The sequence below is a fragment of the Lepisma saccharinum genome, chromosome 6 (genome assembly GCF_977018435.1).
Source record: "Lepisma saccharinum chromosome 6, izLepSacc3.1, whole genome shotgun sequence".
NCBI lineage: Eukaryota > Metazoa > Arthropoda > Insecta > Zygentoma > Lepismatidae > Lepisma > Lepisma saccharinum.
Genome location: NC_139234.1, coordinates 8559005 through 8575076, shown reverse-complemented (window position 1 = coordinate 8575076; position 16072 = coordinate 8559005). Strand labels below are relative to the sequence as shown.

Below are 16072 nucleotides of genomic sequence, written 5' to 3'. Positions count from 1 at the left end.
TAGCCCCACAAACCATTCATAAATAGCCCCACGAAACATGCACGTCAAGGTTAGGTTAGGCAAACATAGTTCAAATTGTCATGTTTTGGGAAAACAATGGCATCTTTGGAAACACTGACTGGGGGTTAAGTCATCGAACGCACGAAACATTTGGTTCACGTAGTCGAAGGTAATGGAGGCAAGAGCTTTTGTGCATCGCAAAAACATTAATGTCGAAAAATACATGCTTTACCAGCCGAACAAATTGAACGAAGGGAGAAAACACTTCCACGACCTTTGAAATGTCTACAGAAACTCAGTTCTGTAAGTACTTCCTCCTGTAAAATTGAAGAAATGTGTTTTGGCTATAACAGACTGTTACCGATTGCTGTAAAGGTCACTCTGACAGAGAGACAAAGAAAATGAACTAAGTCAAGAAATAAATTACTGTACGTATACAATAGAAATTCGTTCATACTGACAACTCATTAATCTAAGTAATATACAACATATCACACAGTTTCAACACATATATCAAAACTGGAGGTAAATAATTTTACAAAAAGGACAATGGTGTAAACAACTTAATGTATTATATGAACAATTCAAGACATCGCCTAACCCTTAACCTCTGCATCTCCGGGGGAAAAAATATTTGGTAACAGTTTCATACATCGGAGACACATTTCTTCATTTTTACAGAAGAAACTACAGAAATGAGTTTCTCTAAGGTTGGCAACGTTAGTCGAAGTATTTTCTGTGGTAACAGTAGTATAAGTCGGAGACGGATTTCTTAAAATTTACAGGAGAAAAGACGAGAAAATACTGACGGAATTGTGTTCTTGAGGACTTTCTGAAGCCGGAGATATTTTTTTTTATAATCGTGCTACGTATTTTGCCTGTAAATAAGGTATTTTTCATCAATCATGCATCTCCGTTGTGCGATAGCTCGTGCCGCCATTACCGTCGACTACGTGAATCAAATGTTCCGTGCGTTTGGTTATGTAACCCCCTCACAGTGTAGCAACCACGCGGAAGTTTGACAAGATGATGTGTGAGCGTGAGTCAAGATTTGCCCGCCGAATTAGCAACGACCAATAAATGATTATAATGCTAAAAGTAACGTGTTTTTCTTGGAAAAAAGTTATGGCCAGCTTGAAAAATCTTCCGCTATGCATATGAGGTAAGTAGCAATGATTTTTATTTGAAAACAACAGAGTTTTATGTGTCTCCGGCTTATACTACTGTTACCTTTTCTTTCATCGTGGTATCTATTTGACCGGGAAATCATGTCAGTGTTTCCAACCCCCCTTTTTTTAACTATCCTTGCCTAACCTAACCTTATCGGAATGGTTCGTGGGGCTATCCATCAGCTACCCGTGCATAATGTACAATTTGCACACGTGACGAACACGATAGTAGGTATTTTTCGGTGAAGAAGGTTTGAAACACTGATATTCGAAAACAAAAGAAGCTATATCATTCGCAAAGTAAGCGATATCGCACCATTACGTGTGTTCGGTAGCACTTAAAAAAATGCGTTATTTTAGTAGAAAAAGTTTTTGTTTTCGTGTAAAAAGCATAATGGCACCTTGAACTATGTTCTGCAATACACAATTGGTAAGTACGAACCATGCCAAACACAAAATATCCGATTTTAATGTGTCTCGAATCTATGAAACTGGTACCAAATATTTTATTCGAAAATGTTTTAGAGTGCGAAATTAAATAATTTACACAGAATCGTTTTGGTAACTATCAGTGTCACAACCGTAAATTATTGGGGGGGGGGGAAATTACACGTCTGAAAACGATATACTTACATTTATACTTTGATACAGTAATAAAGGTATTACAAAATTCAACAAACTACTTTAAATCCTGAGGTAGACTTCACACAAGTGTTGAAACACCGGCAACTTGTAGGTAACTTGGAGTTACTCGGAGTATGTATGGAATTACCTACTCGAAGTTCAAGTTAACATCCAATGAATTCCCTATTCAAAGTTCAATTTAACACCCAATATACGAAAAATCCAAAAAAAATCATGTCATTACGTTGAAATACCATGACATGTAGTAAACTAATTTTCTAAGTGTGAAAAACGTCATATGTTCACATAAATTAATAAATCATGAAATAAAAATCAGAGAAAAATAATTCTTTTGACTACCAACACGACTCAGTAGTGCCAACTGTGCAATAAGTAAACAAATCGTACCGTAATATGTAAACATGTTATGATGTTATTTTCTGCTGGGTAATCGCGGACACCGGCACGAGCTATATTTCTAATAACCTTGGGCACAAGTTTGGGAATTTGCGTTTAGGAGGCAAGTACCGATTATAAAGGTAGATAGTAAGTAATCTTAACTATGTTTGGCTATTCGAAAGATTTTCAAATGGTTAACATTAGCACGAACATGAAAATAATAATTAGATAAGATAAATAGAAAAAAGTTTATATTTACTGCTATGGTTATGATGACATGCAAGTTGGAAGCAACGTGGTTACGTAATATTATTTCCGTAAGATCGTGTGATCCTCCTACAAATACCATACAATTATTATGTATTTTTTAGGTTTTTGATTATGATAATGACTAACATAAGTAGGAAATGTAGTCACTTATCGAGCATAAACCCTGGAGAAAAGAAATCCATGGCATGAACCCAGGGGGTGTGGCATAGGTAACCATGAATTTCGTCTTTTTTTATCGAAACTATATCCCCTGTGGAAGTGCTAAACTGATTCCATGACATCTGATAAATTATTCTGTGTAGGATCTTTCCTATTCATTCTGGGGAATGCTGGGATTTTTTTTTCCGGTGCCCACACAGCGTCGTACATATAAAGTGGGTACACGGAGGAAACTGTGGCAGGTAAAGGTAGCCAGAGGGGGTGGTGCTGATCACGTCACCCCCACCTTCGGCCATGATCAAGAAAGTGTGGAGCCCTAACTACACACCCCTATACACTTTCATGGCATGGCGAAAAGAACAGGGCAGCACATTACTTTTTTCATTATTTGGTATCCAGTACCGTCATCATTAACAAATCGGAACGAGTTTACAATACCGGACCACTCTTCAATTTCTATGAAATGTCGCCTACTCACTAATTGTGCACTCCTAAACACGAATCTGCATGTAATAATTGGCGGTCAAGTATGGAAATCGAGAAAAAAACGAAATAAACTATGTTTTCTTAACGTAACATAACCCTACCATAAGAACAATAGCTCCACGGAAGACGCCATTTTCCCAACATGAAGAAATCAACAGGCAAGACAAGGTATAGTTCTCGTAGCTAAAATATTAATTTTTCTTTGTATTTATGCTAATGGAACCTAACCTAACAGGCCTAACCTAACCTCGTAGGCATTCCTCGTCTTACGTCAGCAAGATTGTTGTGCATAAAGAAGACTATTAACGAATTGCGAAAGAAAGATGGTTCCGAATTGCTGTGTAGGGACAATCAGCGTGGTAAATCGCAAGGTTATTTTACAATTTCTAGACTTAAATGTACAATTTTAACAAGCGACCGCCAAATATGAACTACAGTTACATCATCAGGACACCGAAATTAGTAAGTAGGCGAAATTTTATAGAAATTGGAGAGTGGTCCGGTATTGTAAACTCATGCCAACAAATCATATTACATACACGCATACGCACACATATACACAGTTTTTTTGGGGTAACAATTATAACTTGTTACTTATTAGAAATGCTTATATTGAGAGCGAAGTGAACAAGAAAAATATTACTAATTTCATACCTTTCATTCTTTCAAACAGGCAATAACAAATACTTTCACGAGTCATCATGTAAGTAAACTGCTACATTTCCTTTGTCCTCTTGCATCTGCCCCTCCTCCCTCCCCCAAACCATCCTACCTCCTCACTAAAGTTATTGCTTGCTCGAGGGCAGCAAGGTCATTGGACCGTTCTGGTACTTGGTACCCTGGATAGAAGCAAAATCTAGCATAGAAGCAAAATCTAGCAGAATGAACAAAATGAATCAAAAACAAAGGTTTACTAGGGAAGGGAAAATTTAACCGTAGTTGCATATTGCCTTACAGAAACGGTGCACTGAAACAGCAGGGGTACAATAACAACCCAGGGATAAGTCTTCCCTGCCATTTCCTTCCCTTAACCCCTTAAAGCAAGAAAGACCGCTCCCTGCAATTTGTCATGTTCGACACAAAGGAGTCTAGTCATACAGTGAAGTCTGTCCTCTCGCAGGAACATTTTATGACAGGCAGTTCAGAGAGTATTTGGGACGTAGTGCCGCCTTCGGTTGTCCGCAACCATCGCGCCAACATTTGTTCAACAGTCTTGTTGTATTGTCTCCATTCAAGCTTTGTGTTGGTCTTAGGGCCACCTTGTCAAAATGTTGCTTTCCTGAAGAAAGAAGATCGAGTTTTATTCTAATTTCTGGGCCTTCCTGATGGCGCAGTGGTACCATCGTTCCCTTGTAATTAATGGTTCCTGGGTTCGCTACCTGGTGGATGAACATAGTGGTTCGGATCCCACTTGAAACTGTAGGTCCAGTTCCGATTAGCCTTACTGTGCACAAAGTGGACTTAAAACAACTCAATCAATCAATCTTGTTTCTGGCTGTGAATTTAGGCAGGGACGTAATTATAACAATAATAGGATGTTATAAAACATTATTAATAATAGTAATAATGATGCTTTTAACATTGAAATTATTGTCAAATTTAAATTTTAGCACATTTAGTAGTATTCCAGTGCAAACAGCACTTTAAATTATGCGAGTGATTTGTAACTCTCCTCTAGACACTAACGTGTGCAGATTTTTTTTTTCAGAGGGAAGGGGGGAGAGACAGTATAAAATATTTCATAATTACCACTTTTAAGCTTTCTTTTGAAAGTTGTTCAAAGACAGAAATTTCTGGAGAGTTATAGCCCCATCAGCTCCCCCATGTGTACACTAGTGCCTCGAGATATAGTAGAAAAAATAGATGCGTGCCACTTTTTTGCGGCAATTTCGAAAATTGTGCACCTCGTAACTTGCACCCTGCAAACTTGCACCCTGCATTCTCGCAAAACGACGTTGATGGTTTGTGCAACTATCATGCACAAAGACACTGAAATGTCAAGATGAGGACAAATTGAAGTGGGGATCTGACCCCTGTGTTCCCCTCCGATTTTCATGAAACTTTGCAGGTGTATAGAGGGGCCCAAAGAAAGAAATACGTGTTTTTTTTTGTTTCGACTAAAAAACTGTTTTAGGGGGCAAAACCTGCCTCAAATGTCAAGATGAGGACAAATTGACGTGGGGATCATCTGACCCCTGTGTCCCCCTCCGATTCCCATGAAATTTGACAGGTGTATAGAGAGGCCCTATGCCCCCTCTTTCTTCCTATGCCATATTTACGTGGTTTCGGGGTCAGATCCCCACTTTAATTTCTCCTCATCTTGACATTTGAGGGGGGAGGGAGGGCTCTATACACCTGCCAAGTTTCATGGAAATCGGAGGGGGAGACTTAGACCTCCCTTGTAAGTGTATTAATTAATTACAAATCGCGCACGCGGGCACACATATATATATATGTATGTATGTATGTATATTATATATATATATATGTATATTAGCAGGTAACAATATGTTATAAGCACATTCTTACTTTTCAAAGAAGTGCATGTGGGATGGCAAAACGGATCCGGATCCGAAAGTTCTGTGTCTGGATCCGGATCCCGATCCGAAAGTACCGGATCTGGATCCTTAGGATCCGGAACCAACCGGATCCGGATCTGGCCATCCCTATCTTGTATATGGTAAGTTGCAATATATCAAGAAATTCATCTTAAGCGCATTTACTCCTCCCCCCCAACCTTTTCGCTTTAGATGGCGGCTGTCGATAAGGAATAAGCCCCTTCCGAAATCAAATTCTGGCTACCGGCTTGACCACCAGCAATCGAACCTTGGACCTTTTGATTGATTCATTCATTGAACTGGTGTTTAAAGTCCACTTTATGCACAATAAGGCTAATCAGGACTGGACCTACAGTTTAAAGTGATATCCGAACAACTATGTGCCTTCATCGGGAATCGAACCCAGCCAGGTTGTTGAACCAGCCGAACCAAAGACGAGAGCGTAATTATTTGAGCGTGTGGGAACTTGGTTTTATCCGGTGCCATCGTATATTCAGTTTTCCACACACAAATAATATTAATTTTAAGAAATTAGACGTGTGCATATAATTTCTTATCGTCATCATTTCCCAAGTGAACAATCAGATGCCATAGAAGACTCGGGCCCACCCTTGAACTAAGAGATATCAGATTCGATTCCGGTATGAACTGTATACATGAGATGCCTAGCTTGAACTCATTACGCACACACTTCATATTTGCACTGTTGCCAATACTTGTAAACCTGGTTCCAGCACTTTATATCTAAAACCACGGAAAAGGGTTTTATCTACTTCTCAATTTTTTTCCAGCAAATTTACAAATCTAAAGACTAATAACATTGTTCTTGGTGTATCAGCCATTAAGTTAATGAGTTCATTCTGCATTTAGTTTCGCGAATAATGGCTGTGTATTTTACGAGAGTACATCCGTAGACTGTTGGGAGCTACAGAAGAAAATGATGTTCCTTTCCAATTTATTGATTGATTGAGTTGGTGTTTTAAGTCCACTTTGTACACAGTAAGGCTAATCGGGACTGGTTCTACAGTGTAAAGTGGGATCCGAATCACTATGAGCATCCACCGGGTATCGAACCTGGAACACATAGTGGTTAGGATCCAGTCTCAATCAGCTTATCTATGCATAAAATGTACTCAAAACAAAAACTAGGAAAGACGCCAAGTTGGGAGGATGAGATCCTCCTGCTCCTCAATCCTCCACACTGCTGATCATTCATCATTCTTCCTCGTTCTCACAATTAGCCGAAAGTGGCAGAAAGCGACTATAGATAAGAGAATAATTAAATAAACCATTCATTCTCATTGTCATGATTGAGAGAAGTGGAAGAATAGATGAGGAGGTAAACAGAAGAGGACAAATGGGTGGTGGACTATATCAAAGCGTTCGAAGATTAATATGGAATAGGGATGTACCTATGAAATGCAAGAAGGTAATATATAACACATACTATATGCCAATAATTACGTACGGAGCAGAGACTTGGACAATGACACAGAGAGACAAATAAAGATGCAGGCAGTGGAGATGATTTTTTTAAGGAGTATATTGGGGAAGACTAGAAGGGATAGAATAAGAAATGAGGAGATCCGACAGACAGTGCATGTGGTGAAGCTTCAGCACATGATAGATCAGGCACAGATGAGATGGTTTGAAAGAGGATGGGTGCATAAAGACTGCCAGTAAGAGCTTACAATGAACAAGGAGTGGGAATAAGGCCAAGGGGGAGACCAAGATGTCGGTGGAAAGAGCAGATAGTGGAGAGTGTTAGGAGAAGAGGACAAGATTGGAACACGTGGAAAAAGAGGAGTGGTGGAAGACCAGGAAAAGATGGAGAGGCTTGACTTCTATGCCGACCCAGCCAGAGGCAGGAAACAGCGAAGGATGATGATGATGTCATGATTAGCAAAAGTTACAGAAAAGTGACGCAAAAGTAGGAGAAATACATAAATTTGAAAACTATGTATATTAACTAAAGAAAATTGTCCTATCTGCAGGAAAGTCAATAACTCGTACATACTTTTTGCAATATGATAACTATTGAGGAAACTGTCGTTTAAACCTGAGTGTTCTAAACGTATTGTAATTTTAAAATTTGTGAACAAATACTTTCGCGAAAATAATTGTAATTCCAGAAACTCTATCATTCTTGTAACAATAATTTCTTGCTGGTGAGATCCTATATACTGACGATGATCAATGCTGTTAACGTGCTGAGCCATTTATTGCTGGCACTATTCCCTTGTCAGTGCCGTGGAAAATCCATCGCTCGTTTTTGCATTGCAAGTTGTGTCTTACACAGCAATTAATGACATTTTGGTGTCTCTTACACCATGAATATCCACAGGATTTGTTCCGGGGGTGACGCAAACGAGGCACTTTTTTCCAGTGGTGCAGCAAACGAGGCATGTTTCTCCCCAAAATAGCGATGCAGCTAAAAAAAAAACGTAGCTGTTAGCAAGAATATATTCATATATGTCAGTTATCTGGATATCTGAATTATTCAGATACTAATTAAATAAATTACGCAGATATCTATATTCTACAATCTAGATAATCTGTATGTCCATGTAATAGACTGTCTTTATTAACCTCCTACAAAATGAAGGGTTATTGTCGATTTTTTCTGATGCTGTTGCCACATTCAAAATTCACCTGAAAATGCTGGGAAAAAATGTAGCTGTAGCGAAATTCTCGCTACAACTACAGGAATTTTGTAGCTTCGCTACCGCTACAACTACAATTGTAAAAACGTAGCGTCACTACAGCTACAGCTACAAATTTTGTAGCTAGCTACAGTAGCGATGCTACAAGTAGCTCGCTACTTTTGACCACTGATATATGTATATATATATATACAGGGTGCTCGGAAATTCCCCTTACAAACTCCTAGGGCTATTAGAGGGGACTGAGTAGACAATATTTAGATTAGGAACCCATTTTCCTTCTACAACCATGACAATATGTCGGATGTGCCTTTGTTGGTATGCAACCGGGAAGGCAGTACATGGCGTCAGAAGATCACCTGAATTGGGCTCTAGGCAGGATACCGCGGCAGGGTAGACGTCACGTGCCATCACGTGATCTTCAGACGGCATGTACTGCCTTCCCCGTTGCATAACAACACCTGCACATCTGACACATTGTCATGGTTGTAGCACGGAAACTGAACGTTTCCGGACATGGGTTCCTATTCCAAATATTGTCTACTCAGTCCCCTCTACTAGCCCTACGAGTTTGTAAGGGGAATTTCCAAGCACCCTGCATACACACACATACATATGTATAATGTATGTATACAGCATAGGCCTATATGGTGTATAACTAATTTGTTCATTTATAATAGTTTGATAGAAAAAATCTTACGTTTGGGCCCCCCAAACTGATCAACCTAGCTACGTCCCTGCAGGTTTCCATTTCAAAACAACACTGAAAGGAATGATATAACCAATTTCTATTCTGTAGATGGCTTGGAATCCATTGTATTAGCATAGCTATGGCTGCTTGCATTATCTTGTTGAATTTATACATAATTTTGTTGCCAGTGTCGCATACGATTGTGTAATTTGAAGAACAAATCACTAAGCTGTTTGGCTCAACATGTCAAATGCACCCATTGTTATTGTATCTATATTTAAACTTTGTTATCACACTTAACCTAAATAGATAAGGAAGCAACATGACTGATTCTAGTGAATTTTCTTTTTTCTTCAGAGACATTCATTTCAAACATATAACAGTCGAGGAGGAAAATGGTTTTGGAAGTGTATTTTGATTTATTGTCCCAGCCGTCACGGGCGGTTGTATTACTTTTGAAGAAGAACAACATTCCATTTGTATCAAAGCCTGTTTCACTGAAAAAAGGTATGTATAGCATAGGTTAGTTCAGGGTGGCTACTCGCTTGGAATTCCTTGAATTCTGGGAATTATGTGTGAATTTTTCTACATAGATGTGAAACATCACAATTTTAAAATCCAAAACCCATTCAATTTATACATATTTGTAAATGCTTTGAGGAAATTTTTTCACAGTTTAGCTTTTATTTTTATCGATGAAGAAATAAAAAGCTGCGTGGAAAATAAAACAGAATTCTCTCAATTTGTTTACTTTGTTAGAATCCTTTGCAGAACAATCTATCTGACAGACGGAAGATTATTGCAAGTTATTTTGAAGTTGATTAGTTAAATTTGAGTTTGAAATTCTTTTACAGTTAACAATTTTTCGTAGATTAGTACATCCTGTAAAATTTGTGACTTGTGCTTGTAGATGTATTTAGAGTTTGAGTACGTGAAATTGCAAATGTAAACTTCGCACCTTAAATTAAATATTTATTAACTTTTATTTTACTTAAATATACAGGGTGTCATTTTAATGGCGCCCACGGACCACGGAAACATATAGAGGACATCAAAACAAACAACTTGTCTCAGTAACATTTTTCTTGCTGGTGCATCATTTCGGCGCTACAGTCGTTCAAAAAAGCCCATTTTGCTGCCTGAATGCTGGCAACCACACACAACATTTGATTGCATTTGTGACGTCATATCCCATCCTGAAGGGATGCGTTCCAGGGTTGCCAGAAACACTCATATTCTGTGAAAAATGACATAGCTACAATCAGCCACATTATGCACCGTAAAAGAAAACGAGAAAACACGTTCTTTAACCTAACAGGAAGTAAACAAACGACACGAAAACTGGTAGAAAGAAAACAGAATTCAAGTGCAAGTGGTCATATCGAATTTTGTCTCAGCATACATGTCAAATATTTGCAAATCTAGTTACCAAGTTGGCATCTACAATTTAGTCTATCCACTTCGTTCTTCTGATACTAGTTGTCTGTGACACACTGAACAGACGACAAAATAGCAACACATAATATAATGTATATTCGGGGTATTATGAGGCAAGTGACAAAAATGGTTGAAAAAACAGGGATATAAGTAGTAGTAATAGCCGGCCCCTGTGGCCAAGTGGTTAGCACATCGTGCTGCGATGCTAGGGCTCGTTCCAACGAGGATGGTGGCAGTGGCCACTGAAATTAATCGAAAAAGAAGAAAAAACAGCTTTGCGGATAAAAGTGAGTACTAGTTTCTCCGTATTTATAATCATAATCATAAAAAAAGTAGTAGTAATACAAGCTCTCCGACGACTGTGTGTATCTATGGACCGGATACACATGTAATGTAATAGTTTGCAACTGTGAACAGGACAGTATATTCGCTACTGATTCATAATTAGATTGTTACTGTGGTTGTACGTGTTTTAGCCGTAAGGTAACAATGTGAACCTCGGATTCTTCCATTATCAGCATAAAAATACCACAAGGCATGTAGGTCGTGCCACTGTGATTCGTATTATATGGAAATATGCGGCACAGAGTCCTGGGCCCACCACACCTACGCGAGCAGCTAGAAACCGGCCTCCCGTGAAGAGGACCCTGCCGCTATTGCATGTTGTTCGGCGTATGGCGACCTCCAAAAATCCCTCACACAGCGTGCAATGGCCAGCAAATGCCGCACATCGCAGGCTACAATCAACCGTGCCATTCACAGGTATTTACGCCTCAAGGTCATTCACAAGAGCAGTGTGCACGCCCTGAAACCGTGTCATGTGGCTGAGCGAAAAAGGAACTGCAGGAGGCTGTATGAACGTCATCTAGCGGGTGATCGGTGGAAGTGGAACAGGAAACTGGAATTTCTGCAATTCCCTTCTCTGACATACCTGTCAAGAGGCCAGATGCCAGTCCAATGGACTATTGTGCTTTCGGACTCCTGAAGCGGTGCCTGTCCCATCGTCGAGTCCGTGCCATCTCCGGCCTGTGGAAAGCCTGTAACGAGATGGGATGCAATACCCATGGTCCAGCTGCAACACAGTCTCCTGCAATGGAAACTCCGATGCCGGGCAAAAGTCAGTGGTGGTGGCCTGCAGATCGAACACAACCGGTGGTGGAAACACGGCATTTCCTATGTAGATGGCACATTCAAATTCGGCTCAATATAAATGAATCAACCTCTGTAATACGTAAAATAGCGAAAACATCTGCTTGTACCCTTGAATTTTTGGAATGTTCGCGTTGAAAACCGGGAATTATACTTGAATTTTTTTATGGTTCTGGATTAGCCACCGTGTAGTTTTGTAATTTTAATGGCATGAATTTTGAAGTACATTGAAAATCCTCTTACTGGTAATTTCACACTTTGAGCGAGTGATTGTTTTACCTGAATTACATTCAGGAGCAATCCTATTGGTTGATCGAATCGTAGCTGTAATTTTCACCTGACAATGTAATGTTTGTGATAAAGCCATACGAGTCAATGTAGCTGCTATATTGAAGTTGTGGGACCTTATAACATAAGCTACACAGCTACAACAAATATACTCATGGACACAGTAACACTGGAACTAAGATGTAGCAACTATTTTTTTTTAAATCATGTGGTTTTTGTTTACGTTAACTTTGTTATTATAGTGGACGGATAACAGGTTTGAATCATGCTTGAGGCATACAAGTTTCTTTGTGCTATTACTTTTATTTATTAAATCTGTTCGTGAACATTAATCTTCACAGTTGTGATTAACCATTTTGTTTTCTTATTGAGGATTTCTAAGTTTTATTCTTTATTTGCAGGTGAACACTTGACTGCTGAATTTGCTGCACTGAATCCATTAAAGAAGGTTCCTGTACTCGTTCATGATGGGTTCATACTGACTGAGAGGTACATTTAACATAGGAGTTTTCTAGAATAAAATAGACCCTTGTGTGAGGTTACCAGTTGTCCCATTCCTTGTAATGGTATCAGTAAACTGAGACCTCTATAGTTTACAAACCCACAGATTACCATGGAACTGATTACAAAACTATGAATAATTTCTTCTCTCTTCCCCCCCCCCAAAAAAAAAATCACCCTGAGGAGCTATTGTTTAATTCGTAGAATTCCCTGTATGGAATACACTGGTAATCAAAAGAATAAAAAAATATCAATAGTTGAGGGGTTCATAACGTAGAATATCCATGTAAAGATCTCTTAGTTTTCAACATTATAAGCGATCCACGTAAGTGTTGTGGGAACTTCGAAACCATCTCTGTGCGTGTTCATTAAATATAAAAAATATGAGGACAGTGGCAACACAGACTGTCACAAAGATTTTTGAAGTAAAATATATCTTGTTATTATTATTATGGCACTGCAGTCCACTAATGAACTTTGGCCTCTTTCGTGATTTGTCTCAATCTATCTGTACTCTGCACTGGAGCATCCAGAATCCTCATTCACCCATCTTAATTTAGGTCTTCTTCTTTTATCAGGGTAGCTATGATGTTTTGATTATGAAATTCCCTGACATTTCCAGGTTTTCCAGTCCAAAAATGAATTTCTTCCAGACATGTTTATCATCATGATTTTTGCTTTTGAACTTCGTGTTTTTCAATTAATTATTAATTAATTAATTATTTCAGTTAATTATTATGAATATTCACTTTCACACTTTTTTTATTAGCAAATTCAATTCTACATGCATAAAAACATGTGAAAATTCAAGAATAAAATGTAAAATTACATTGGCATCAGATGTATTGGGTGCTACAATCACGTGCATCTAGCCTTCAGGCTAAGGTAACAGAGGTACATTATTTCACCATAACAGATCTCCACATCCACAATTTTTCATTTTCTAGTGGGTTTATAGTGTCGTAGAAAATGCTGCTTTTTTACTTACATTTATAAGAACACAGCATCCGGAGAAATTTTTATTGCATATAGGAAATGCCAACAAGACTAAGATCTATAAAATAATAGATGATGACCTCATCTTCACCAACCTTTTCGTAATTATGATCATAAATAATGTACTTCATCAATCAGATATCTGGACTGTAAGTTTTACTTTGATATTCTTTCTAAAATTAGTGAATTATAAAAGTGAAATTTATTACAGAAATTCAAAGGCACCATAATTTTACACAAAACTGAAAATCATAAGAACGAAAGGAACAAGTTTCTGAACTGAATATTTTTTGGGAGTGGAATCACAAGAACCGAATACGAAAGTGGAAGTGAACTGCTTGGTCATTTTGCAACTTTTTCTCTTGCAGACTCCAAAATGCACGTAAATTCCAGATGGTCTGCAAAATTCCCTGACATTTGCCTGATTTCCCCCCGACAAGCCAAATTCTCTGTTTTCCAGACACGTAATAACCCTGCTTATGGAGTTCTTCACATGAAATATAGTTTCAGGAAAGAACAAATTTAGAATGGGAAAGAAAATGAAGGGGAAGAATTCCCTAGATGCCACTTTATTTCAAATGCTGCTGCTTGTCCATATCAACAACTATTAAGTCTGGAACTACAGGTGCTAGCCAAATTACAGTGGCACTTGAATTTCACATTTTTGGGAGGGACTGAGGTGAAAAAACTTCAAATGTGGGAAAATTAAACATTGAGAAATTTTGAAATTAAAAATGCCTTGTTATTTCTTGCAGACTTTATGATTTATCTTGATTGTCTTTGCTATTTTTTTTTCCTTGTGGTTGTACATTAAACGATTTAGTTCGGGAGCAAAATGTTTCTTTCCAGTGTTGCTATGCTACGATATCTGTGCAGAGAAATGGACATACCTGACCATTGGTACCCAAAAGACAGCAAAGAACAGGCCAAAGTTGATGAATATTTGGAATGGCAACATATAGATACGCGCTTAAACTGCTCAGCCTATTTTCTGGCAAAAGTAAGTTACAGAACTTTGTTTTCAATTGTGTTAAAGTGGTTTCTTAATTCATATAAATTTGCTGTTCATGCATTTTTGTTAAAACTTTCGTTATTACTTTGATTTTACACTATTGGTAAGTGATGAGTGTTGAAATTCAATATCTAAATTTCGATGTTTAGATCTGTTAGGATTAGTAATTCACATCATGCACCAACATGAAAATATAAAATGAAGGGTCAGAGGGAAAATACAAGTAAGTCAATTTGTTAAACTCCAGAAAAATTAAATTTTAATTGCAAAACGTTATTGAACATGTAAATAAAAAGGTACAGCATCCACATGGCAGGAAAAGACACCACTACCTCGCTTGTTACAAAAAATTGACTTACCTGTTTTCGTTTCCCTTCCCCTAACCCTTCAAATATATTCAGCATGACTTAGAGACCAAAAGGACAAAGGAAAAAAGTTATATATATTCCAATCAACAAACTACCATAATAATTTGTATGTCTGCCTTTCAGCCAGGAAATGTGCAATGCCTGTTACCTCAAAACAGATATGGAGTGTGCAGTGATGGTTTATGATTAAATAGTATTATTGCCCCTCTGAAAAGGTGTGTGTTTAGTACACAAGCAAGTTTTTCAGCTGTGATTTTCCTACATGCATCAGAATGCGATAATATTTTGAGGCAAGCAGTAGGTTGGTTTCATGTGACGTCAGGATGTGCACAGCTGCCATGTTTGCGGCCAATTTTATTTGTTGTTTGCAAGGAAATATCTAACACGTAGTGTTCGTTACATCTGCACAAACAGCATGTGCCCGTCTGCTTGAATTCCGTATGCTTACAAGAACTGGCCTCAATTGTGGCTGCTTGAAGCCACAATACAAGGGTTTGTGACATAGGTTAGACATAGTAGCAGACTCAAGTCTCAAAACCCAGAAAACCGTGCTCATGGGACTCGAAGAACTCGAAAGCTGCTTGGCAGTCCTTGACCCCCAAAGGGCTATTGCACCATATGTTTTGATGAGGCTATCACATTGTAAAAGAGAATTGCTTCAGTGCCCATACATGTAACCAGTTATGCTTACCAGTCAGTTTTGCAGAATCGCATCCCCTACCACAGACACAATATCTGTACTAAACAGGTATGTGATGCCAATGCAATTGTTACTATTAACTGCAATCGTGCCAATGTCGAAAACTTGCACAGTTTTAGACAGTCAATTGCTATGCTGTCAAACACTGTTCATAAGCACACTTTTGGATAATGTTTAGCAATGCCATTATTTTGCAATAATCAATAAAACAGGAACATTCTGCAAGTGTGTAGAAAGATGTCAGGATAATTCAAAAGATACATGAAATTTTTTACGTAAGAAAAAAGTTAAAACCCTTTTAACTATATCTGCAGTTCCTGACCCCATTGATAAGCCAACAACACTCCACACCAGAGGCACTTGCTAGGCTGCAGGGCAACATGGAGAAGAGCCTTGGGCTGATAGAAGACGTTTGGCTCAACGGAAAACCTTACTTGGTTGGAGATAAAATAACCATAGCTGACATACTTGGAGTTTGTGAATTGGAGCAACCAAGTAAGAAAATATGTTAACTTTTTATGGATTTTTTGTTAATGGATTTATCTTATTTTGTGTTCCTATTCTGCCAATTTGGGTTAATTGCAATGATGAGAATGAATGAT

General features: G+C 38.3%; 2 protein-coding genes across 3 annotated transcripts in view; one reads left to right on the top strand and one right to left on the bottom strand.

Annotated features, from left to right (window-relative positions):
* RtcB (RtcB RNA ligase) overlaps positions 1-1924 on the bottom strand; it is a 31879-nt gene extending 29955 nt beyond the window's left edge. The window contains exon 1 of one of the 2 annotated variants that reach the window (XM_083124530.1): positions 1803-1924. The gene's annotated coding sequence lies outside the window, so the exon portion shown is untranslated. The remainder of the gene's footprint in view (positions 1-1802) is intronic. The other variant, XM_083124531.1, reaches the window with a different exon arrangement.
* A 241-nt stretch (positions 1925-2165) lies between these two features.
* LOC145988540 (glutathione S-transferase theta-1-like) overlaps positions 2166-16072 on the top strand; it is a 95988-nt gene continuing 82081 nt past the window's right edge. Inside the window, exons 1-2 of the mRNA XM_083123450.1 lie at positions 2166-2332; positions 9377-9526. Of these exons, the coding sequence (XP_082979576.1) occupies positions 9415-9526 (112 nt within the window). The 5' untranslated portion in view covers positions 2166-2332; positions 9377-9414. The remainder of the gene's footprint in view (positions 2333-9376; positions 9527-16072) is intronic.